At 38.3% G+C, this 27,424-nt stretch overlaps 1 protein-coding gene across 9 annotated transcripts in view; it reads right to left on the reverse strand.

Moving 5' to 3' along the window:
* The window catches only part of PUM2 (pumilio RNA binding family member 2), a 70,457-nt gene that overhangs the window by 2,325 nt on the left and 40,708 nt on the right, over window positions 1-27,424 (reverse strand). For 5 of the 9 annotated variants that reach the window (XM_061989955.1, XM_061989949.1, XM_061989948.1 and 2 more), the window contains exons 11-20: window positions 22,525-22,668; window positions 21,212-21,493; window positions 16,369-16,605; window positions 9,578-9,845; window positions 8,899-9,028; window positions 7,589-7,723; window positions 7,198-7,335; window positions 4,406-4,531; window positions 3,410-3,531; window positions 869-1,061 (exon numbers count right to left, since the gene is read on the reverse strand). In XM_061989955.1, coding sequence (XP_061845939.1) covers window positions 869-1,061; window positions 3,410-3,531; window positions 4,406-4,531; window positions 7,198-7,335; window positions 7,589-7,723; window positions 8,899-9,028; window positions 9,578-9,845; window positions 16,369-16,605; window positions 21,212-21,493; window positions 22,525-22,668 — 1,775 coding nt within the window. The remainder of the gene's footprint in view (window positions 1-868; window positions 1,062-3,409; window positions 3,532-4,405; window positions 4,532-7,197; window positions 7,336-7,588; window positions 7,724-8,898; window positions 9,029-9,577; window positions 9,846-16,368; window positions 16,606-21,211; window positions 21,494-22,524; window positions 22,669-27,424) is intronic. The other 4 variants (XM_061989951.1, XM_061989950.1, XM_061989954.1 and 1 more) reach the window with 3 other exon arrangements.

Below are 27,424 nucleotides of genomic sequence, written 5' to 3' on the forward strand. Positions count from 1 at the left end.
TAACAGAAAAAAGGGATGCTCCAACCTCCTGACACCCACCATTTAGATATTTGTAAATGTTAGTAAGATCTCCCCTCAGTCTCCTCTTTTCTAGACTAAACAGCCCCAGTTCCCACAGCCTTTCCCTGTATGAAAGATGTTCCAGTCCCCTGATCATCTTGGTGGCCCTGTGCTGGACTCTCTCCAGAAGTTCTCTGTCTCTCTTGAGCTGGGGAGCCCAGAAATGGACACAGTACTCCAGATGAGGCTTTACCAGGGCATAGTAGAGGGGGAGTAGAACCAGAATTGGTGACTTTTGACTCGCCAAACCACTGACATACCTGTCACAGGAAAAGGGAGGTGGCCCTTTAGTGGGAGTGCCTGTGACCAGTGGAAGCCGAGCTCCTGCAGGCATACACTGGGCCCTGTGATCAACAGCCTAGGGAAAGTGTGGCAGTAGCACACTTGCCCATGTCTGGATATTCTGAAGTAGAAAATGTGCCCATATGTTAGGAACTATGGGAATCTCATTTTGGGGGAACTGCAGAATGGATTTATATCAGCAAACAGAAAGAGAAACTTGTACTTCTTCTGTTACATGAATAAAGATGACAGATATGATATTTTCCTATTCCAAGGACTTCCACATAAAAGCTGGCAGACAGAGATGGTATGACATCCAACTTTTGAGACCTTTCTGTAGATCTATGGTTTTAGCTCACTGCTCAGAGACTTGAATATATTCTGCTTTATCCAGCTCTACTGATTTTGCATAGAGTTCTATATTATAGAACTAGTGAGAGCTTTACATTTAGAGGGAAAGGTATTCTAGCAGAAAAATCAGTATATTCAATATTTTCTGAACCGATGAAACTACATCTAAATATACCTTGTGCATTATTATCTTCCGCTGAGCAGGTTCAGCCATATCAATCATCTTCTGAACAACATAGTTAGCATACTGGTCCTTCATCATGGTGTATAAGGCACTGTGAGGACCATCATTCTGGCAGCAGACCTCATCAATCAGTAAAGCTCTTTCAGCCCGAGAAGCATGAGTTACACATTTCTCCACCACATTGCTGAAAAACAAGACAAATGAAACATTCAAGGAGCAATTTCAAACTTATCGGAACAGTTGGAGTGTCTTAATGCTACTAAAGAACATACTGTAAACGCATCATCCTCATCTCCAAATGTTTTGTCTGCAATGACTGCAGAAGTTTATACCCTCACTCATGTAAAAAAAAGCAAGTTTCTGATACTTAATATCTTGCACGAGAGCTTTTTCCACCAGATCTACGGTAGATAGACTGGACTTCAGGTTGCAGATGTAGTCAAACATGTCTGTGTCAGTTGTAGGCACTTTCAGGACACAACAGGGAAAGACAGACAGGAGACTTCCTCCTTTTTGAAAAAAGGTGCTTTTCAGGAACATGCCTAGATCAGAGATACTGACAAATACTGTGTTTTGTAGAGGACGTCTTTGACCTTCCAGATATCTCAGTGTGGTGGTTTTTCCTGGGACAGGTTTTGGTAGTGGGAGGGCCACTGGAGTGGCTTCTTTAAACAAAGATCTGCCAGAAGCTTCCTCTGTAGTTGACAGGGTCACTGCCAGTCAATTCTAAGATGGACCATCACAGCTGACCCAGGCCTGGCCAATTAGTAACTGAGGTAACACCTCTGTGAATAACGGATTTGAGAAGAGGAAGAAGTTGCTGGGCAGTTGCAGAACTGCAGCAGCAACAGGGAGTGAGAATGTGAAAACATCTCCACAGACACCAAAGTCAGTGGAGAAGGAAGGGGAGGAGGGTGCTTAGGCCCTGAAAGAAAGACTCCCTCCCCTGTAACCTGTGGTGAGGACCATGGTGAGGCAGCTGTGCCCCCGCAGTCCATAGAGGCCACCAGGGAGTAGAGACCCACTCGCAGCCCATGGAGGACCCCACACCGGAGCAGGTGGATTCCTGAAGGAGGCTGTGACTCCATGGAAAGCCCACACTGGATTAAGTTCCTGGCAGGAGCCTGTGGGGAGAGAGGAGCACACGCCAGAGCAGGTTTGCTGTCAGGACTTGTGATCCTGTGAGGGACTCAGGCTGGAACAGTCAGTGCCTGAAGGACTGTTCTGCCGGTGGGTGGCCCACATTGGGGCAGGGTGTGAGGAGCTGCCCCTGTTGGAAGCCCCATGCTGGAGCAGTTTGTGAAGGACTGTCTCCAGTGGAAGGGAACCCACAGTGTACCAGTGGGAACTGTGAGGAAGCCTCCCCTTGAGAAGAAGCAGCGGCAAAGTCCACCTGTAATGAACTGACTGCAACCTTCATCCCCTGCACCATTGGGGGTGGGGCAAGGAGAGTCCCGGGAAGAAGGAGAGGTACAGGGAAGCATTTTAAGATTTAGTTTTATTTCTCATTTCCCTGCTCTGTTCTGATTGTTCATTAATAAATCAGACCTTTTTCTCCCCAAGTTGAGTCTGTTTTGCCTGTGACACTAATTACTGAGCAAACTCTGTCCTTATCTCGACTCACAAAACCTCTCGTTATATTTCTCTCTCTCCTGTCCAGTTTAGGAGGGGGAGTGATAGAATGACTTGGTGGGCATTGGGCACCCAGCCAGGGCTAAATCACCACACTCAGAAGCTGGAAAGGCCATCAATGCTTGTAAGACAGCAAAGTGATTCTGATCTCAAGTTTGTGTTTTAGAAATTAAATTCCAAGGAGAGGATTATGAACAATTACATTTAGACAAAGAAAAACCACAATCCAGATAAACATGCTAGTTTGCATAAAATCCACTTTAAAACCAGAAAGCCTCTGTAATCTCACAATGCATTTCTACTTTATGTTGACAAGAAGGTTAGTCTCACCAAATCATCCAGGATGAATTCTGAAGCATGTTTTCCTTCACAAAAGGCAAATCATCTATATTTCAGCAAAAAGCACTGAAGAACTTTAGAGTACTTTGGGACTCCTACAGTAGTCTTTGAGACTTCCTAATGCATGAAAGCCCTGTCAGGAAAACGCACCGCTTTTTAAAGCTAGCCTTCTCACACTTGTAAATGGCTTGCCTGGACTGAGTCAGGAAGTCTCAGCTTATCATCATCAGCATTTCTAGGAGAGCTTTTCACCTGCTTTGGGGATCTTCACATAGAGACCTGAAATCCATTCCCTGCTCTTGCACAAGGTAAGTAAAATCCATTCCATAAACCTGTGGAATCTTCCTTGTTTTGCTACAGAACAGTGTTTCTCCTTTCCCTTCCCCAAATCTAGCGTGAAAATCCCACTACCGCTTATCTCTATAAAAATATGAAACTTCAGGAGGCAAGTCACACAACATAAATACCCTCATCATATCCTTTTTGTAACACAAGAAATAAAGCCAGCAATACAGCTTTTAAAGGTTAACGAATCTTTAATATATGAAGGCTGTGCAATACCTGGCAAATTTGTGCTGACTCAGAGCTAGAACTTTTCCTCTTATTTCTGAAACTATTTTACTCTTGTCTTCAGGACGACCATGCTCCAGTACATGTTGAATAACGTAATTTCCATATTGATCCTGAAAATAAGATAACTAAAGTTTTCTTTTTTGTTCATACCAAGTAATCCATACAGCTTTTGCACAGTTGTATAAACTTTCAAATTACTTTTTGCACCGACATAAGGAAAAATACAGTGATATCAACATTATAGAAACAGAGCAACCCAAGAAATACTGCATCAAGAATTACTTCATGGACCACAAGATTTAGGCAAAATGGAAATAAGCTATAAAACTAGCATTTGGTTTTATCCTCTTAAAGAAAGTAGTCCTCAAAATTAAGATTATTGTTCTTTAACAGCTGGAATATCTCCTTGAACTCTGGTTCCCAAAAACATTTCAGGCCTGCTGAACACCAAGTCCCAGTACTTTAACTAGTCCAATTTCAAAGTCATTTGTAGCACTCAGTTCATTTGAGATCAAACCAGGAAATCATGTTGTGTAAGGTCTTTTGCCTGCACTTAGAAAAGATGCCCTTTTCATACAAGAATATGAAACAGTTATATTCCTGACAACGTAGGAAACCTGACTGAATGAAGATTTGCTACACAACAGTGTTTCCCCTTTCCCTTCCCCAAATCTAGTATCAAAAAAAGTAGTAAAAACTAGAGAAACACAATATTTGCAATAAAACCCCACTAATTCAGTGCATTTAACAACGTACATTCAAAGCTATAGTCAAAAGTGTAAGAAAAAGGCTTTTTATATCTTCTTTCCCTCTCAATTTCCAAATTAATTTCCATTAGAACTATGAAAAAGAGAAAAAAAAAATCACCGTCTATAACACTAAAGACACAAATGCATTTGAACTATTTCTTAAACTAAGAAATGGGAATAAATTATGACAACAAAAAAGGCTCTAAAATGCATTACAAATTAACATAGCACTGACCTGCACTAGCTGTTCTGTGTGTTGATGCAGTTCTTCCAAGATTGGCAAAGTCTGCTCAGCCGTGCAGTGTTCCAGAATACGCTGAATTACTCTACAACCATATGGATGAGTTGAAAGTACAAATACCTTAAAATAGGATTGCAAACTGGAGTTAAATCAACCGAAGGGTACAGATATAGTAATATTACCATGTTCAAAATGGAACTGAACATGTCAACTACTTCTATATATCAAAAAAAGGTTTTGCCTGCCAATATCAGAATTCCATTTCCAGCAGTAGTCAGGAAAAGATGAAAATGCAGGTTTTTTTGTGTGTCAAGGACTCCAGTAACTCTAGACAACTAAGAACCTGAGTTCTTGCAATGTTTGTTGTCTACTTAGCTGCAAAGGAAAGCCTGGGAGTACGACCCTTAGTTAAGCACTGTCCACCTTTCAAGCTTTTCTTTTAACTTGGTACTTCATTTTCAAACGTGAAGATCTGACATTTACAAAAGAAGTTCAATTGTCATGTTTGACTTTCACATGCCACGTACAACAAGCACATACATGCACATACAACAAGCTTCCTGTTATAGGTATAAAGATTGTAAATAACTGTTCCAAACATGCAGTCAAAATCTTGGCTATTCCTTTTGCTTGCTTTTCCAGAAGCTAAGTTTGTGTTTTGGAGATTAATTCAGAAGACAATGTTGGTCAAAACTGAGCACAGAATCTTGTCTGAGTAGCCATTGATGCAAATGATGTACTGTTCTGGTTTAGCAAGGAGCAGCTTTTGGCTTAGTAACAGGGGGAGTGGGTTGCAGTGAAGACCCGGTAAAGAGTTTGCAGACTCTCCCCCGGCTCCTGGGTTCAGACCCACCTCCGGCCCGGCTGGGCCAATCTGGCGCCTCTGCCATCACTATTTAGGGGACGGGAATTCGGAATGCGAGTCAGGAGGTGTATGAGTGATACAAGATGGAGGCGACCACGCGGACCCTTCAGCCAGAGAAGGAGGAAGGAAGGAGAAGCAATAGACCAGAGACTCCTCTGCAAGCTGTGGCAAGAATGCAAGCTGTGTCCCTGCAATCTTTGGAGATCCATGGCAGGACCGAGAGTTACCAGCAGCTCCATGTGAGTGAGCCCGGACGGGCGAGGGACTGTGTGGGGAGACGGCCATGGCCCAGGCCGTGTTGGAGAGCCTGCACGCCGCAGAGCAGCCCCACACGAGAGGCAGAAAGAAGCTGCAGCCTTTGGAATGGGTGCGTGTCGGACCAGCCTGTGCAGGTCTGCCGTGCGTGTGAGTTACCCCACGGACTTGCAGGGAGGACTGGTGTGGAGTTCACCCGTCCTGAGGACGGACCAACGGCAGAAGCTATCAGGAACAGACTAACTGAAACCCCCACTGCCTGCCCCCTGAACCGTTCAGGGGTGGACAAGGTAAAAACCCCAGGATGAGGGCTCTGAGCCCGGGAAGAGGGGAGGTGTGGCAAGAAGGTGTTCTTAAAAAGGCTGGTTGGACTCTTCATTGATGTATTACTCTGTGTTGTTTCATTTTGGTTATGTTTTGGGTTTTTGGGGGTATGTTTTAGTTGATGTTGCATTAAATTGTTTCTGTTTTCTTCCCCAAACCGAGTAGCCTGGTCTGTTTTGTCCTGAACCTTAAGCGGCAATTAAGCTCTCCCTGCCCTTGAGCAATTCTCAGCCTCTTCGGTACTCGAGGCTAATCGTGGTCTTTGTTCCCTGATGGGCCTAAACCACAACATGTAGGCAGGTTGAAAGATACGTGTCATTACATGACATGACTAAGGTATGGCATTTTCATTTGCCACTTCAGATTAGCTAATTTCTAAAAATATATAATTACTTGGAGCTAAGGCTGAATATCCAGTAAATAGAGACATATTTTAGTCGCGGGGCTCAGTTTAGAAATCGCGTTTCACCTACTCCATACACACTTTTGATGTAAAAAGACCCCACCCTAGAAACCCTGGCATGCCATTTACCGCTATGTGCAACAACAACTCTGGTACTGCTGTTGTGTAAAATGCGAGAGAAGGATATTGTAAGTTCTGTTAAGAAATACGCTTGGCCAGCCATCAAAGTAAAATTTAGTAATACAGCCAAATTAGTAAGATTTTTACTGTTCTTCCTCAGACTATAAAAGTACATGTTTGTCTCAGAGTATTAAAATCTTATTTAGCTGCAGCATTCTCTCTAGCCTACAGCACAGTATCCATCTAACGTTAATAACTTCTTTGGAAACAAAACAACCCCCCCGAACATTAAACAAACAAGTACCATCCCCCTTCACTTAACACGAGCCCGTATGTAGGGAACAGATCAGTAGTTTTCTTCGAAGCATTTCCCAAATGACAGACATTATGTGGGAATCATTAAAAGAAAGACTTGCTACCTGAACAATAGAAGACAAATTTTAATGAAAAATATATGGTAGAGAGCAGATACCGTTATTACTACATTTTAAAACAGCAACATTAGAAGTTATAACGGAAATCTGAAATGGCATGTCACAAAAGCTCACACAGAAAGCCTGGCCTTAAGTCAAATACCTCCATTGAAATTTATGATACAACCAAACAGTTCTTTATAGAGTCTCATTCTCCACTACAGTTATCTTTTTACAGCATGTTAATTATCTCTTAATGGCTATTCTATTTTATCATTCTTTTTTTATCCTACTTAAAACAAGTCAACTGTAATGTGTCAAACACTATCTCGTATATGCAAGTGATGGAAAAAATGTTGCAAATCAAAGCAACCCTACAGGAGAGGAAATGAACTGGTGACACTACCTGTCCTTTGAATGCGTCAATGATGAACTGGAGCGACTGGGGTTGAACACACTCAATGCATTTCTGTACAACATGGTTTCCATTTTGATCTTTCACACATTTCAGAACATGACCATCCAACTCTTTCACCATTTCATTCTGGGAAAAAAAAAAAATTGTTTTGTCTTTACAGTGATTTTTTTTCTTCTCTCTCCTCAAAACTATATTCCATTTCATCCCAACTGTCCAATCTTTCCTGGTGGTTTAATTGTGTGTATCAGCAATTTATTTTAAACAACTACTTCAGTCCCGACAGCATTTCACAATGAAACAAATGATCAACAACTCGAGCAGGGAAAAAGATGTACGCAATAAAAATAATAATAAAAAAAAATGTATTGCTCTAACTTACAATTACCTGCTGGTCAGGTGAGATTGACTCAAGCGCTTTCTGAATAACACGACAACCGTACATTTGTAGGGCTAATGGCAGAACATGTCCACGGATGCGTGTTGCTAGGGCTAACTTTTGATCCAGGTTTCCAAACTAAGAGAAAATAAATAACAAATGAAGACACGTTGCAGCATGCTGGAATTTACATGACAGGGTGAGTACTTTCACAACGTATTACATGTTTACTGCATGCCTTGAACGATTTTTCCCTTTGTATTTCTGGTGTGTGTATTTACCAGAGGCTTTTACAAAGTGTTGCATTTAGCATGTAATATTCCACATTCTGGTCACATACCTGCCATCAAATGGATGACCTTGGAAGATGACAGAAAAGATCAAAAGAGTTTACACTTGACTGACTACAAGAATATATAAGTGCAATAACCCACTCATTTAGACAAATGATACCGAGCACATTTATTATAGATGACTATAACATATTCATCTAAATCAGATTTTCTTTGGTAACTCGAATTTGTACAGGTCAGTTTATCTTACCATCTTGTATACAGAGGGCAAGCTGTAACAGAAGGAGGTAGGGGTAAAGACCTCAGCCTCTGAAGTAGTTTATCAGTAACTTCACGTGGCTTGAAGGATCATTCTTACCATGGGGACTTTGGGAAATCTAGAAATACTTGGGCTTTGACAGAGCAAAGTCAAAATAGTTTTGTACACTGACTGTATTAATTCGAGTGCAATTGCACCAACATTTGCTTTTAAGCAGTAGTAAACTCTTTGATAAGGCTTTTTATTTTAACCTGATAGTTTTTAACAAAAACAAAGCTGTTTTGAATACTAGTTTAGTAATATTGGACGTATCTTATTGATTCCCTTCCTCAAAATTCTTCTGCTTCAATATATTTTATGTGAGTTTCTTCATATACAACACTGGATGAAGTACACACAGCTTCATTCTGTACCACAATGCAGTAACCAATAAAAAGTATTCTTCAAATCTTTGTTCCCGATCGTCTACCAAAAGTCTTTGTAACTTATGCTGAAAGGCTCACAAAGCCAGAGTGTACAGCCTGTACATAACTCACGTTTACCAACAGTGCACATCACTAGCGTAAAAAGGAACTGGGCCTGTTACAGACAAAAAGCAGGGGATACAGAAGAGAAAACTTGTGCAGTGTTGTTATACGCTTGGGTTCCGTGGTAAAAAGTCCAGTAGAATTCTGCTGTGATGTTAAGAAACCAGTTAAATGTAATCAGATTTTACATCATTTCATTTTCATTCCTGTTCATATAATTAGTGTTAGGCTTACCTCAAAGAACTTCTGTATTACATAGTTTCCAAACACATCAGTCATCAATTGATAGGCTGCTTGCAGGATCTCATTAAATACCATCTGGCGCTCAGCTGGAGTAGCTCGCTCCAGCTTTTGCTGTATAAATCTAAGTGCAAAAAAAAGGTATGTTATGCTTTACATAAACAACAGGAAAATCTCTCAAACACTGTTTCAATGAGACACCTCAAAATCCTAAAGCAAGCATTCAACATTTTTTAAAGTTATTAAAACGAAAATTGTGCCTTTGCAATATAAAAGGATACATTTTCATAAAATTATACTTCAAGCCTTTCATTTGAAAAGGATTAAAGATGAAAAGAATAACTAAGTGCCTGATGATGTACTGGTAAAAAATAGTTTTACATTCCAGATGCCAGTTTTTTGTTTTCTTAATCAATGCCTTTTTGATACCTAATACTAGAGTTTACAAGTCTAGTTGTGAGGCTATTTCTACACTGAGAATTTCTACGAGCAGCTAAATTTACACTGCCTTTCCAATGAAATTTCCTAAGGAAGAAAAAGGTCAGTGTTAAAGCACGTACTCCAACTAATAGCATGCTTTGTATTAAAGTGACTAGCAGCTCATTCCAACGCTTGATGTTAATCTAACAATATCAAAGCAGTAAAACATTATTAACTTTGCTGTAATAATTACCTAGAACCATGTTGGTCTTGGGAAAATTCAACAATATGTCCAACAAGATCTCTTAGCTGCAGATTAGGGAAACGGTTGTTTCTGAAATCTTCCAGCAATCGACTACGTCCAGAAGGCATAATATCAGACCTACTGTAACGAAGACGTGAAGGAGGGAAGAGCTGACTGGTGGAGCTAAAAAGACTGGAGGTACTTGCTGCACTGCGATACTTTGCTTCGGCTCCAGGTGCTGCAGAAATATAGCGACCACTACCATTTGTCAGTCCTCCTACAAGGAAGCAGCTCTGTCAGTAAAAGCCGTAGGGAAAATAAGCAACAGCAAAACAGTAAAGTGTATCAGAACTATGGATACACCCTGGAGTCAAAGAAAACAACAGCGTTGTCTTGTTATTTATATTTACCACATCATAGTTGGAGCAGTTAGATAGCTTTGTCTTCCAACAAAAAAACCCATTTTCCTCCTCATTTTTATTTTATGTGAAGGGCATCAGGAAAAGAAACATCATTAGAGGAATATATCCAAGCAGGTAAAGTGAGCACCCACTCGGATTTACAGAAACTTTTGAATTGGGTGGGCCTTGGCTTGGTGGGCAGATTTCCACTTCACAAGTAATGCTGACTTATACCCTTGTTAGTAGTCTTGAAGTTAGCCAATTGTTTCAAAATAGACCATGAAATCTGAACTACCCTTCAGTCCCTGCTGAGGTACCTTTCCAACTTACAGTGTGAAGGGGCATTTTTGGGCAGGTACACACGGTGTCTCTTGTCACACTGTACCTGTTCTGCAGGATATTTGATGACTTCAGCAGCACAGGCTTTTAATGTGGTACTTCTTTTAAGCACTAAATACGTGAAATTTCAAACCAGGTATCTAAGAATGCTCTGTTCTGAGAACTAATTCTAAGCCAACCAAAGGTATATCACACTGATGGTACTTTCAGAAACATGAAGTCCTTTCCTTCCTGCAAAAACATTAATCACTCTCACTACACTTTGTCTTTCCTTACTTTTTAAAAACTAAATCGCTTTCCTATGTTTAGGTCCTGCTCCTTTTTGCTAGAGATTTCACCTACAGCTATCATCTCACAACCCTGAGAATCTCTCCTCACATAGCGCTCTCTAATCAGTTCATGTCATTCGGAACTCTCCCAGCAGACCTCTCTCCTCTGCACTTCACAACAGACAGCAATTATCATAAGAAGTATGCAAATACATCATCCTTCCTGACTACAGTATGATTTTAAAAAGGGATACTGCTACTATACTGCAAGCAGAAATATTCAACGGCAATTCTCATCTGGAAACCTAACTCTGCTACTCAACACCACTCCCCCACCTCCAAATCAACCTAAAATCATCTAGTATGAATTGGAAAAGGAAAGCATTTTCAGTTTCCCTATTAAGAAGGTGACATAGTAACTAGAAGCTCTTTCAAAGTCAACAGAAGGAACATATAAATTTGAAATTAAAATTGCAGTATGTGCTGTTTGAATGGTGCTCTATTACAAAATTAATTAAGACAAAGAAAAAAAGAATCAGCTGACAGTGCCCCAGCCAAGCCTTCTAGTGGTTCCAAGTATTTATAAGGCCAGGCAACAACAGCGTTACAGTGGGCTGGTAACGTATCTGTTTCTAAAGGTCAAATTGCAACGCCAGAATCCGAGATGTTAGTGCTCTGCAAGACATATCAAGTATCATATTTATTACCGTGTACAGGAATATGCCTTAGAATAGAAATAATTAGTTTTTATTTTACAATTAGTTTTCAAAATTCAATGGTAAGAACCAGTGAAGGATCAGTGAATATGCCCCACAATACCTTTTGAAAATCATTAGATTTCCTTTGAAATTAAAGCGCCTCAAATCTTCATAGCTAGAAAAATCAAAGTTTTTAAAACTATAATTTCTAACTTGCATTGATAATGACTATTTCCAGAAAAGAGTTAACAGCAACATGATACTAAGAGACAAAAAAACCCAACCAAAATGCCACCAAAAAAAACCACCACAACAAACCCAACATTCTGCAGGTGAAGCAGTATGCAGAGTAACGTTCTACAGTTGTTTCTCTTCTAGGAGTGAGTTTCTAAAGAACCAAAAGTTCTGCACCTGAAATTATGGCCTTTCTCATCTAGACTGTTTAAATACATGAATGAAATCCTAGCTTTCCCACAAATAACGTGTAGTAACACCATTTATCGCCACTGGAGGGCAGCAAAGCCTGGTTAAAAGAAAGTCTGTTTACAGACTGCCTTCCTCTTATAGCACCTTCGTTGCTCCACTGATCACATGCTCAATTCTGTACCAGAAACTAAACGGGTATTTTTGATTATATGCTCACAAACTGCGTGTCTCTAATTGTTATACTCAGTCACTGAACTGCACGTGTAAATCAGGAATTGTTTAATCTTTTCAACTGAGCCTTGATTTAAGTATAAATTAAATGTGGCAATTTATCAAGCAATTAAAACAGATATTAAGAAACTTGGTAATTTTCAAAATATATGCTATGTGTAATAGGACTGCACATAAACAAGACATTTCACATGCAGGATTATCAAGTCTTTATTCAGTCTAAGTGGAGAATCATCCTTTTCTAAAGACTTGAAAGACAACTGTGCTGCAACTGGGAGACTCCTGTCTAGCCTGTGAAACTGCTGCAAACAATCACATTAAGCAGGACTGTAATACAGGAAGGCTGAAAATGTATCCACTGTGCCTAGAAGAACTTGTCATACTTCAAAAGTACACAAAAAGCTTAACCTTGTAAAACCCTGGTCACTACTATAAAAAGCAGTAATTTAATAGGTAATTAGCTTTTCTTCTCCTGTAACCTTTTATTGCATCAGCAGTGTTAGAGCTCAGTGGCAACTATGCAGATTTGAAAAATAGTATCCCCATACCTCCCTCCAGTAAAAGCATTACTGTTACAGGTACTTGTTATATGCAGATATATTCTTTTATACAATGGACCTTTTCTTAAATGTTGTACTCAAATCCATGAATACATTAATATGGATATTAGGGACACCTGGTCTGCTTCCTGAAAACTTTTAAGTGTGAACAGCTTTGAAATGGAAAATTGAAACCTGAATTCTAGTTACTCAAGTCCTCCTGGTTGGCCTACTGCATCTCCATATCCTCCAGGAATCCAGGACACTTAACAGATTCCGATTCCAAACTAGAAGGTAACAGCCTAAGTCTTCTATATTATTTGAGGAACATACTCTACTGAATAAAGCACCTGGTCTAAACTTAAGTTTCAGTTCAAACATTGAAGTTTTAAGACTCTTATTAGGCACCAGCATAGCCACATGATTACAAACCATTGGGGAGCAAAGTGTGCAGTTCATTCTTAGACTATCTATCTTAGCTGTCACTCCTGATCTGGTAAAAGAAACAAGTTGTTTTACAGTTTAATGGAACCTAAATCCCTGTGGCTAGGTTCTTAGGGAAGAAGAGGTACAGAGGTACAAAGGGGACAGAGAGCCTCACAGTGTCAAGGACACAAAGCATGTTGAATTACTAACTCCTTAACACAGATAGCATATGTAATATAAAGGAGAATATGGAAAAATATTACAAACTAGATCTAGGCACATCTATTTTGATAGCATTAGTCTGTTAGTACTTATTACCAAAGTCTTTCTTCGATCTTTTCTAACCTAGACATAAACCAGTTTTACTGCACAGTAACTGCTGTTTGAATCAGTCAGCGATATCACTTTCTGGTTAAATACGTACGAGTGTGTATATATATACACACACACACACGTTAAACTTGATTTCTACAAAGCATTTGTTCATCTATAAAAAAAGTAGCTTCATCTCATTCTCAGCTAAAAATTTCATCTTCATATGTGAATTATAATTGCACATATTTATGTATACACATATATATATTATGAATCAAGTGCTTATTACACCTGGTTTACTGAAGCCTTACAGTATAGGTACACAGCAGAGGCAATGCAAAGTTCCCCACGCTATCTTGCCAAGGGGCCTTTACTCTTACTCAGGCTGACCACTTCTGAAGATAAAAACCCACCAGTCTAAACTACCAAAAAGCCTAGCTTGCAATGCAAAGCAATTACCTCCAGAAACCCAGGTTTTAAAAATCCTACTCTATGCCAAACCCTTAACATACTGCAATGTACCATCACAGGAAGCACTGCTAATCTAAAAGGGTTTTAGTAAGGTAAGAAACATACTTCCTCTTGCATTTTTTTTTGTCCCTGGGAGTGAAAGGGTAGTTCAAATTCATGACCTTACTGCTCCAGCTGATTACAGAAAAGAAGCAGTTACAGACAACCAACAAATCTGTTCAAATTGCAGGGAAACTGACACTAGAACAAAGAAATTAGCACATTTTTAGGATGTTGGGTAAGAGTTGGTGAGAAGAGGTAAAAACAATAAAATACCACAAATTTCTTGCAAAAAGGGAAATTGGTCTTTTAAGCTACAAATTGCAGCAGTGTCTGACAAAGGGGTTATAAAACCATGCACCCTTTCCCAGTATTGTGCACTATTGTTCTGGTGGCTGAAACAGGAGCAACCCAGTTTGATGTCCATTTAAAATCAGGAGTTAAACTTAGCTGAACCTGTTGATATAAGCAGGCAGGACAAGTTCTGAGGGTAGAGGGAGAGCTGCATTTGACAGGCATTATCAGAATACCAATGGAAACTGCATGCAGACATGAACTTACAGCGTTGTTCTACTCTGAAAAGTGACTAGGTGATAATCATACTCTTCTTAAAAGATACTCCCTGTTTGATTTCATGTGTAGCATCTCATTTGGTGAGAAAGTTTTGCCTTTTTATTTTTTTTTTATATGTGAGAACAAAACAAATGCTTCCAAGAGTGGCTGATGAACACATCAGAATAAATTTAACAGGACAGAAAATTCATTGCAGAAATAATCTTCAACTTTTTGCAATGATGCACCATAGATGTAACAGTGCAAAAGTACAACACAGGGCAGAGAACAGGAAATGATACATCAAATTACTGCATTTTTGTGAAAGCAAAATTTCAGAAGACCTCCATTTCCAAACTGCAGATCAATTTGGTATGCTAGCAACAAGTTTACCCATAATCAAGGTCCAATTCCTTGGGAAGACAAAGAGGCGGTATACATGGAAGTCAACAAGGTTGTGTCAATTTTCAGAGTACAACTGTACACTCTGGCCTTTACACACTGATCTAGTACGTGATTTTAACAAGCTATTAGGCATAGTTCACACTGCCAAGCAGTCCAAAATGGATGAAAAATCAGTATTTAACAATTTCTGCTGACAGAGGTGATGCTCTGTACTGATAGTAGTTTACTTTCACAGAAGTGAAAAACGTCTTTTAACATTTATCAAAAGCGTAACAATGAAAAACCTCAAGTGTTTTGAATTTCAGATAATGCCTTCCAAAATTTGGTTTAAGTATAGTTTTCAGTAACGTGAAAACTATTGTGAGAGTACTTTGGAAAGAAAGAAAGAAAAAGATTTCCATGATAACCCCATTGTCAGATGTTCAGAACTTTCTCAAAAGCCTCCATTTGGGCTGAAACTTTCCATGCTTGGTCTCAGCCCAAAGGTGCACTTTGTAGACCTGGAAAAGGAAAAAAGGTAAGTAAAAAAAAATAAAACGTGCTGAAACATCCCCTCGCCCAGTTTTACTTTGGGTATTCAGCACTTAACCGTGAAGGGGATACTGAACTGTAAATGTAATATATTTAAATGACTTTTAACCTTGTAATACAAATCACTCACACATTTGTCAAAGTGTACTTTTGTAGGCAATTTTTAAGTTTTCCCTGTTTTATCTGCACGAACGGAAGTACAGACGATTACGTTGCCTATTACACGCATAAAACTAAGCACTGAATAGTTACTGGAGGAACAGGCAACTCAATCTTGAAATTACATCCAGCTTCATTGTATGAGTTTAAGGTCCAAATTAAACGACTACAAATATTGGCAGTGAAAAAAAGAGGAAGTTTATAAAGTTTATTAAGTAACCTCAGGTTAGAGGCCTTCCCTTCTAAATATACTGTAGGCTGTGGTGGATTCTTAATTTTTAAATTTTCTTAATTTTTTTCTTTTAAAGGTTAAGGTCCCATATCATCTAACTTGCTCAAAAAAAGAGAAAAGGTTACTGTCAACCACTCCTTAAAAAATATATTCCAGTAACAGAGAGCCACCACTGACAAAGCCTTTGCTATGTTCTTTCCCAAATGCATTTTCTTTTTTTCCACCAGCCTGGTGATAAATTATTGTCTTTCTGGCAAAGTATCTGGGCCATGATGTAGCAGGCTCACTGATTTGAAAAAACACCTTTTGATACATTTTACATCGAGAGCTTTGCTCACTTTCCTACTTTATGGTGGTAAGGGGAAGTAGTGAAGGCCACTTCACTGTTCAACACAATATCATCTTAAACTGTCCTTAAAGTGGTAATACACTGAAGAGAAACAAAAAAAAAAACCAGCACCTTTGCTTGTCATATTGTAGAAACATAATACAAAAAGGACCAATAAGTCTTACTGGGCTCTCTATCGGGCTTCTGCAAGGGAAGAAAAATCAGTTGTTGGCCCGATACCGCAAAAAGCCGAGTGCCCTCCATTTGAGCATGTGAGCGTGCTCTTCCGCTTTCAGGGATGGCCCCTCTTCATTACAAAACTGTTTAACAGCAAAGGTAATGTGACATCTCTTATGCAACATATATTTTACACATAGAAATACATACACACATACAAACAAAAAGTGTTTTTTTGGTTTTTTGTTTTTGTTTTTTTTACCTAAATGCAAACTGGATGAGGATCCATGTGATGAAAGTGATGGCGGTGGCGTAAGTGAATGTCCTGGCGTTTGGCTTGGCAGAGGCATGCCTATTGGACTTGGAGAGGAGGAAAATCCCAGACTATTGTAAAATGGCTGCCCTATGGGTGCTAGGCTGCTACTAGATCTTTTGTACAAGTCAGAGCTAGTAGATAGAGAATCTCTCCTTGTGGCACTACTACTTGCAGAACTGCCAACTGAAGAAGAAATAAAAAGACCCTAATTACACAGTGTCAACTGAATAAAACCTATCCCCAACTACAGCTGGGCAATAACAGATGCGATCACAATAATTACAGCAACCGTTACGACAAAGATAATTACTGTAATAATCACACACGCTTTTAAGGAAATCTAAGTGGGTATAAACACACCACTGGTAAGTAATTTCACCAATGTCCACGTCTTTCAACATTTCATTCTAGACTTCTCACAACAATATTGCAGTCACATTTTAACCGCATGGCTTCAGGCTTTGGGACAAACACGGGAACTTATGAGATTAGATTACACGGTCACTTCATAGAACGAATGGTTCTAAATAGATTTCCACTAAATTATTTGATAAAATGTTTTCCACCGTAATTTAGACAGACAATGATACGTGATTTCATCAGGAAAAAAGGCTAGAGACAAATGGTCATTGTTTAAGGGTCTATGCTGTTCAGCTGTTTCTGAACTTCCTCTTGTTTGTCAACCCCTCATCTGTAGGAAAAAATTGACTACTTAAAATTCCCTATGAGAATTATGGTTCTCAAAGAAGTGTTTTGGAAAGATATTATAAAGTGGGAATAGGCAAAGAAGATGAGAAGCAGAGCAAAGACAGGGAGATTAGAGTGAGGAATTAAAAGTGTAATGTTGCTGCTATCAGTATTTCTGAAAAGTCAAATTAGACTAGAAGCTTTGGATAACAGCGTATTAGTGAAGGACTGATTATCCTGCACAGCATCATTCAACAGGGAGATGAGCACTCTAGGATCAATTAGGAGAACAACGAAAAGCTTTTAGAAATGTTAAATTCTAGTATCTGTTGCATACTAGCAAAATATTAAACTGAAGTGGGTATTTTAAACACTGGAACATTATAACAGTCACGAACAAAATCAAGATTATGGGTATTTTGATAGCAAAGACGTTTCTTAAGTTGAATTTGGAAAACTGATTTCTGCTTCAACTTAAGAAGATCAGGATTTATACTTCCATAATCTTTCTCTGTGCCAGGTACCTTTCCACTAAAGCTTGCAGCATGGCTCAATATAAAGGTCATCTGATACTTCTCATATTAATTTGTTTCTTCGTAACATTACCAACTTGGTTAATGCTTTTCATGGCAGGTATGGGCTTGGACTGAATTTCAAAGAAGTTCTGCCCAAAACACCATCACTATTTCTGAAGCATAGGCAAGGAAAGTGTGGGGTTTTTTTCCATATTGTTAGTAAAATAATCCATCTATTATTTGAGATGTTAATGCCTTCACTTACTCAGATCAATATGTTAGCAACAGGAGACCTTTATTTTCATGCTCTCTTTGATTGAGCTAAGAATCTTAGCAAAAATCACAGTTTACACAAGTTCAGCATCGATCTGCTACAGACTCATAGCTGAAAACTTCAACTGCTGTTCATGCACAGCATGTTTGAGAGGGATGACAAGGCTTTCCCTGCAACTGAACTTCTAGGCTTCTGTGTGCCATGCTGAAAAAGGACTCTGCAACTGCTGTCCAAGATCCCACCTGTGTTCAGAAGGCCCATCAGTCAGTGTGGAAAGGAAGTTTTCTACTTCAAATGCAGAGGAGACAACAGCCAAACACAAGATATAACAAAATGAGAGAAGAAAAAAAAAAAAAGGAGAAAGAAAAAAGAAACCAGAGCTAGGAGGAGAGAAAGGTCAGACAAAAGAGCCAACAAGGAGACTGCAAGAAAAACTGGCAAGCACTTTCAAAACCAGTGGCACTGAGGATGAAAAGAAAGCAGATCTGAAGAAAAGTTAGCCTGCAGAAGGCATATGTGACTGTGGGGCAAAAAGACTGGAATAGTAAACTGATGATGGGAGTATTACACAGTACAAGCAAAACCAAACATTTGGGAGGGCAAGCAGGAGAGAGATGTTGCCTGGAAACTGGAGAGGAAGACATACTGTAGGAGAAGCCAGAAGGAAAAGATCCTGGACTAACTAGGCAAGGAGATTAAGAAATCAGAAGAGCAAATTAAGGCAACAGTTGAGAAAAAAATCTCAAGATTTGAAACTAGCTCTACAGGTTCTGTGTCAGGTAGTGAACCATGTGAATGTTAATACAATGCTACATGATGGATTGACACTTTTCCAACTACAAAAAAAAGCTAAGCAAACTTTAGCTTTCAGGCTTTCTTACTCAGCTAAATTACTGTAGCTTAACAAGTTACCTTGAACCAGCTGAGCTGCATTTTCACACAGAAGCCAAGCTCACAAAACCCAGAAGGTAATTTGAATTGGTCTACCCCTCTTCATCACTGTCTAAGCTAATGCAATTACTTTACATTTAGTATGAGCCAGAAGTAGGCATTTGGAAAGGCATCGTAGTTGATCTAATTCTTCCCTACTTGTTAAGCTGCAGTAATTTACGTACCTAAACCTCTGAAATGGAGTATGAATAACTTTATTATGAAGAGCAGACTGTACATACAGCCATTTATACAGTATGCTCGCCTCTTCCTGTTTTCAATTTGTTCAGTCATTGATCTAGAACATGCTCACCTTTGCATTTTTTGCAGAGCTATTTTTTTTCCCCTGCAACAACTGAAACCTTAAGGGCAAGATCTATATTGCCATCTGTCAGTCTTCATGGCTGTGTGTTAATTGAAATTCTACCTTTACAGCTCACTGAGGGGAGTTATAAAGTGGCTGAAATTTTGGCAGATAAAAAAATTAAACTTGTTTTTAATTTGCCTCAACATGCATTAATACCATTTGTTTAAGTATTCCTCTGTGCAATTCAATTAATATATGCATATAGTTCAGGAATTCTTAAAAAAAATCATCAGGAAGCATTTTTTAAGTGGCTACATAAGTGGCAAGTATAACTTATACTTGGCAGAAGGGCACTTTCAATATATTCCATCAATACTAGTAAAAATATGTCGGGTTTAGATAGCACCTTTCATCAGCACTTATCAAACTGCAAAAACTTAGGCTTCCTGCTTCCCTGTGGAAGCTACTATGCTAATTAAATCACCTGGGATACTGCTACAAGATTTCAGCGTATGCTGACAATGCTGAAGGCTTTGGACAAATCTCTGGAACTGACCTTTGCTACAAGAAAAAGGTTTCATCTCCTGGGCCACAAAGAACTATGCTGATTCTTCCTAAGCAGATATACAACTAAAGTTTGTCTTCTAGAGAGGTCTTCCTGATAATACTGGATAAAGACTTTTTATGACTAAAGACTGTTCTATCTGGAGACTTAAAATGAGTGTGCTGTATTAAATATGCAGATATACTTAGCATCACTATCAATGAAATGAAACTGTACCTAGAGCAAAACACAGCTGCTAAGAAGTCACTGAAATTCTACAAGTAGCTCAGGACAAATCATATTACAAAATACAGCACTTGGACAGCACAATTATTTTGTAAATAAGATTTACCTGCATTGGTATTGTGGAAAACTAAGAAACCCTACATGACTGAGTAGCATTTATTTTTTTTTACTGAAAAAAAAAATTAAAGACATAGGTGTGTTTAGAGTCTCTTACTGCACACTTAAAAACATCAGGTATTAAAAGAAGGTATGTGTAAAACCTGATTCTGGATTTCTTACCAGTACTTTGGTTACATAATTTTTCATAAAACAACTGAGAACATCTCTGTGTTGGTAAATAGTACATTTGATGTCACTATTTGCCGTCACTTAAGCTACCAATTAACAGGTATCATATTTTAACACCAAAGGGCATGTTTTTCCATAGATTAAGCTATCCTGTAATCTTCACTTTTTTACATTTCTTTCAACATTTATGGTTTTCAAATTTTATTTACTTTAATGCATTTAATTTTCAAAAGAACACTGTTAGAGAAATTGACCACACTTTCAGAAGACCCTTTTCATCAGAAAGACCCATTAGATTGTAAACATCCTCCACTAATGAAATAATAATAATAGCAATAACCTTAGACATTAATAGCCAAAGGAGTATTTTCTTTTTAAATACAAAGAGACTTACAATTATTTAGGAGCCTCTGTTGAAATAATTTAAGCCCCTAAACTTGCACAGAACTATTCAGGCTTAACTGTAACGTTAAAACTGCTAGAGTTAATAAGATCTATTCTTGAGTATAAAAGTCTTCATGTTTTTTAAGTTCTATAGAAAACGCTATGGAAACAAAAACTTCCATATTAGATCAAATTTAGGAAGTCACATGCTATTTTTTTTCAAATTAATAATTTTCCTGACAAATTACAACAAAGGAATGCATCTCTCAAATGTCATCAATTATTATTTTAAGCATAGAATGAAGAGTTCATTGAAAATAAAAAAGCTTATTAAAAATAACAACAGACTTCTGGGGCAGAGTACAGTGCTCAACATAGAAAAGTATTTTGGAGATCCCTATGACTTCAGGATATTCTTCAAAAATGGACCTTGTACACAGTGCCAAATTGAATTTTGAAATCCCTTTTTCTTCCCCTCTAATTTGTTTTAAACTTCAATGACTTATTTTTGTATTTTTTAAAGAAATGTATGTGCATATAATATGTCTGGATACAGATACATTGCTCTTAACACAAAAATCTTACAGGATTTCCTCACTATATTAACAACATACCTGATGAGCCAAATCCACCAAGTGCAGAGCCGATAGCTGCTCCTAAAGAGCTGCTACTTCCAAAGCCAAGAGACGTGCTTCCTGGTTGACCAGGACCATGTGAAAAAAGGGAACTGCTCTGGGAGTTACTGGTCAAAGAGTTACTGCCATAAAATGAATTGGATTGTAGGCTACTATTTGTTTGCTGTTGCTGTTGTTGTGGCTGGGCACCAAGTGGCCGAAATAGACCGTTCGTGGCTCCTGGCAGATTGTTTGCTGTTCCTCCGGCTGAAGCAGCTGCAGCTGTAAAACACATGTTTTCAATCATAATTACTCTCTCAAACAGTTCTGACTCAAGTGGACTATTCAGATCTAAATCGCATTTTCTTGAAGCCCTCTTAAACAAGCAGAAATTCACAAGGAGAACTAAGAGACTTTATAGTACTCCATAGTCTTAATTACTCAAGGAAAAAAGATAAAGACAGCATATTTTGTTGGCTAAATCAAGGCTGTTGCATTGTTAATGTAATTGAGGGTATTCTCAATGTAAACATGTCAGATATTACTGTTTACTGAACTGTACTTTTACATCAAAGTTGCAATAGTAGAGTTGCACCTAAGTCATTCAAAGATACCTTCATCTACTAATGTCAGAAGTGAGTTCTGTACAGAGAAAGAAGCTTATATATTAATCTGTCCAGAAAATTAGATTTTAAGTTAATTAATTTGGTGTTTAGTATTTTGGATTTTAACTTAATGAATGCAATAAATACAATGGTTCAGTAAAGCAGTATCATTATCACCAACAAAAAGAGAAAAAGAAAACTAGAGACTTTTGATATAACTAATTCTCCTCTTCTGCTGTCCATTCTATAGTTGTTTTTTTTCCTTGCCACACTTTTCAGAAGAAAAGGAGAGCTAGGTCCCAAAACAATCCATCATCTTTTGCCATGACAAAGCAATGAAATGATGCTTTCTAGAGGATACCATTTAAGGGATTGATGAGAACTGTGTATTATATGCACAGGGAGAGGAAAGGGGAAAATATCGGTATCTGACAAGCAACATTTGTAGAAAACATGCCTGCCTATGCAGGGGAGAGGACTGTAAATGTGAATTAAAAAAATGAAAACGTTATCTCTTAGAAACAGCAGTCTTTTTCAGATAAAGGGAAGCCATGGAATAAGAAAGCAAAAGTGTGTGCTATCCTTCACAACTACAAAACTTCACAGATGCCTATAAAACACATCAACGATATCAAATACTAATCAACCAACATTACTGTTAAGATTTAATGCAGAAGAAGAAACTTCCCTGCAGGATCAAATACTTACCTGCTTGTGCTGCTGCAGAACTGATTATAACAGGAGTTGAGGCCACTAATCTGACTGGTGCTCCAAGGCCAGTTCTCGCTCCAGGGCCTACTACTAAGGCACCAGTCTGATCGTAATAGGCAGTGGGAGCTAGTACTTGATAGCCTGCATAAAACAGAATACAAGAATTAGTAGTACAGACAGTATCACATAGTCAGCATTTCTCTCCATGAAATACTGACAACCAGCATTTCTGCCTTAGAACGTCAATTGGACATCAAAAACACTCCAGTGAAAACTGTAAAACAGCGTGACAAAGTCTTATTTAGGAATGCTCTACATAATCTTTTAAAACCAGAAAACCAGTTAAATTTAGCAGTTTAAAGTTGTATTTGATTTTCTAGGTTAACAAAGTAAGTTTGTAACATCACAGTGTAAAGGTACAGGAACTGGTTGTGTTTGAATCACCATCGAATCGACTTCTTTCAGGAGTTTAAAATAGTCTACATTTATCTTGCACTCCTTTGCATACGGAAAAGGTATTGAAATATGCACAATTTAAAGGGCTGAACTAAATCTAAGTTTGGCAATTCCACACATTACCTCGCTATACTTAGAAGCTCGTCTACAAAAAGATATTAGGAAAAGAAAGATCTTTGTGTAGGAATACCTTGGATCAGTCAGTTTCACAGAAAAAAAAGACTGTAATCCAAGTATAATTTCATTCAGTTGACAGTTAAAGAGTTGGAACTGGGGGAGAAAAGCAAGCAGGAGGAAAGAAAACAAGATATGAGATATGAATACAAGGAAAGCAAGCGAGACAACAAAGAGCAAAGCAATAAACCTTGATTTAGGATAAGAGCAAGATAATTAAAGCTCTGAGACTTTATAATGAAGTAGAACAACCGGAGTAAGAATCCATAAAAAAAGGCAGACAAGCTAGAATAATCCAGAAAAAGGTGCTGACAATGAAAAGATAACATGGTTTCATTTTTAGGCTGACTCTTCTTAGAAAGCAAAAAAACCAAACCCATTGCTCTTAGGTTGAAATGCATACTAATGCTATTGGTAAAAAGGTCAAGATTGCAAAAATCACACATCTATTTTTACATGTTTAAGAACCTAGATATTACATAATATTTTAAGTCAGCTTCCATGCATGTTCTGAACTAGGTCTGGCAGAGTTCTCAGTGAAATACATATAGAACTGAACATAAAGACCTCAGCCTCTAATTCCAGCTGAGTATCTCCATCACCAGGCTTCCAAGTCATATTTTCTCCTCAATTTCTAAAATATCTCTGTAATGTCTTCTGCCTAGACGTCTTCCTCCAAAAACAGAGCTGGAAACACCATCTGCCTACTGGCCCATGGTACTCTGCAGGGAAGCTGGAGACACAGGTTCAACTTTTCTCACACTAAGAAAAACTGAAGATACAAAGGAGACTCAAATAGTAACTGAAAAGGACAGGAGTGATGAAAATCTAGACCTTTAGGTTCAATTCACGTTTCTGAAGCTGAATGGAACATAGTGGTTATGAAAACTTGGCATTACTATAATTCCAAACCTGTTCTCGCTGCTCACTACTTATTTTGCATTTCAGGTGCATCTGCCTTCTCTTTCCCACCAAGAGCAGAAGCAGACAGCCTTCTTCCACAGAGTCTGAAAGTTCGGCTAGTTAAAAACAACCAAATCCAGTTCTTACAATTAAATCGGTTAAGAAACCTCTGCTATGGGTACCACTGCTTCTTCCACCTACAAAGCTATGCTGTGCCGCTCCACCACCTTCACCACTAAGAATAGTTGCTATACTCCAAAAGCCGGGAAAGCTGAGAGAGACTGCTGACTGTTTTATTGTCATTCTATACAGAACACAGGATAGAATATTTGAAATTAGTGACGTAGTAGGAAAGCATACAAAATATGTCCCTGTATACATTAGCAATGTTTTATTACTAGTATCCACATAATTTCTGCTTTTAGTCATGGAACGTTCAATTGATAACCACATTGGTCCTGTCATTTGTTACTGCCATATCATCAAATCCCACTTAAGTTCAGAACTCAGAATTGTCAAATACTTACCAGTATTTACTCTGTCCACCTACACTCTTGAAACACTCAAAATACAGATAATGCTACTGCTTATATATTTACACCCTTGTGCTCATGTGAAACTAGAGCATTTTATATGACTACAGGCCCACAATGTAAACAAACCTATTTTCCAATGCAAAATATTTGGAGGAACAGAACAAAAAGGTAACTTACACTGTATTGCACACATTAAATTTCCTGGGATTCATACTAATGCAGTTTAATAAATTAATTTTATATTTTCTAAAATAATTGACTAGTATTGACTACAGAACTAAAAAATGTCACTTCATATTACAAAGTGCCCAGTTCCTCTTGATACTTCCACACACTATCTTACTTGTGATGTCATCCACAAACAGGTCATTTAAAATTAGTAATAATAAGCTAGATCATTCATATCAAGATACTGATCACCACAGAAGGTTCAAGCTATGCATGAGAACTGATGGGTGCTTCTGTGCTCCCACTCTCTGAAATGAATGCATTCTGACCTGGAATAGGGGGTCTCTCAACTTTCTACTAAAACAAATCCATGTACAACTACTCGTGCAATTACTGAGATCTTGCTATGTGCATCTGCAGCTTCAAAGATATAAAGTTACTTGCTCTGACATAAAAAAATATTATTTCATAGAGATTGTCTTGATCAAAGAACTGAAGGACAGCTCTCATAGCAAAACTTAAGTCTTCTGCCTTCCTTCACAGTATACTATAAACTTTTCACTCCCCTTCAGAGATGGGAGCACAAAAATATAAACTATTTCCCAGCCTTCTCTCTTATCAAAGAAAAGATCATGACTTGCAAGATCTTCTCCCCTCCAATTCCTTCTCTCCTCCCATTTCAGTTTTTATTACCTTCCCATCACATCATTATCTCCCTGCGGCTGTGCAATTTCCCCTCCAAATTAACAACTATTTCCGTGCTTTTACATTCAAGCTTACTGTGGTCTTCCACTTCAACTAAAAAACTAAAACACTAAAATATATTCCTTGCTTCCTAACTGGTTCCTAATCATATATTTTAGAATTCAACTGCTCTGTCTACACTTACTGTCTCCAGATCAGCAAGGAATATGAAAGTAAACAATCTGTTTCACCAGTACCGTGCTTTGCTGAAATGATTTTTAAATGTCTCCCAAACTACAGACTCTGAAAACTTTCTGGATTCTTTTCACACAAACCTTAAACGTTCTTAAAGAATGAGAGAATGAAAGGAAATCTGTTCTCTTGGCTCATACAGACCATTCTTAATGTTTCTCTTATCTACCCAGTAATTTCTTCAGTGTCTTTCACTGGATACTTCCACACTCCCTTCTCACATTTTTGTATGTAATACCACAAAGCTCTGCCCAGATCTCCTACTCCCTTCCCTCCAGGCAACTTTCCTCACTGATGACACCCAGACGTATGTCAGTTTGTCACTTCTCTCTACTCAATTTAAGTTAACAGATGTGACAATTCTTACTGCCAACTCAATTATCTGCCCCTTTTAACACTATCATCCTGACACATCTCTCTCTCCCCCAACTATCTCACCTCTGCTCAGGAGCACAACTTGTAAGTCACTGTAGAGTCCTCACTCCCCATGTACAAAATTTAGAGTTTCTCCCTCCTCAATATTCCCAAGATGCAATTATTTGAATATTAAATTATTTGAAAAAAGATTTAGCTCTTAAACTTTAAATGATGCAGTCTTCAGTCTCCCAAGCTCACCAAAACTTAAACTGCTATAACCTTTCATTTGTTATGAAGATATGCACAGCCTTATCTCTGCCCTTGTTCTCTTACAAATAAAATTTAGAACTTACTATCCTAACAGTAATTGATTTATGCTTTCTATAACCATAACTTTACCAATACCATAACTCCCTGTATGTCTGCTACATTAAATCTGACTTCTATTTTATAGTACCTGGAGGCACAGAACACACAGCCCACTGCAATATCACACTTCAAATTCTTCTAGGTAATAATAAAATGCTATGCCAATAGACAGAAATTGTTGATTTAAATGTTTTATACATGTTTTTCAGACAAGTCAATTTATGTGCCCACTTGCATGCCAGATGCACCATTACAGTTAGTGCTAACGGCATCACTTGCACAAATTCAATACAACCAAGTTTCATCTGATCTAACCATTGCGGTCAACGAAGTCTCTGGAGGGATTCAGCTGACCCACCACTTGACATCTATTTAAGGGTAGGCTGAGCAGCTCTGCAGCCCCTCTACAGTCACTGCACTGGGATACAGATCTTCACATAGCACAATGGCTCCTAAGATAACCAAGGTCACGTGCAGATTCCTGAGTTTGGATGACTGAGTCCAGCCACTATCTGTGATAAGGACTGGTTTTATTAGTAGAAAAGAACATACACTGATCATATTATGATTAAACTGGGAGTATCATCTGACTTTGTCTTGCACATGTATTCAATCAGAAACTGTCTGTTTTTTATGAATCCTTGGTTACCAAAAGATCTGATAAATTAGGACTGGAAGTGTTTAAAGTGTAATTGCACAACTCTAATGGAAAAAGTATTTAATTTTCGTCAGTTTTAAGAATCTTTTTTTCTCTGAAGACAAATCTAATGTTATGTGAAAAGTAACCTGGATTTCAGACACCTTCTTTATGCACTTAGGATATGTGCCTTAAGTGCTATATGAATACATTTCCCTGAATAATTAGTAAAGAAATACCAAATTTGAAAAAGAAAACAATCTCATAGTTGGGATAGCTCATCAACTCCATCCAACATGAGGGCTGTACAAAAGCAGCTGAAACAATCTAAGACAGCAGTATGCACAAGCTTAGTTATATA

The sequence above is a fragment of the Colius striatus genome, chromosome 2 (genome assembly GCF_028858725.1).
Source record: "Colius striatus isolate bColStr4 chromosome 2, bColStr4.1.hap1, whole genome shotgun sequence".
In the NCBI taxonomy this organism is placed as follows: Eukaryota; Metazoa; Chordata; class Aves; order Coliiformes; family Coliidae; genus Colius; species Colius striatus.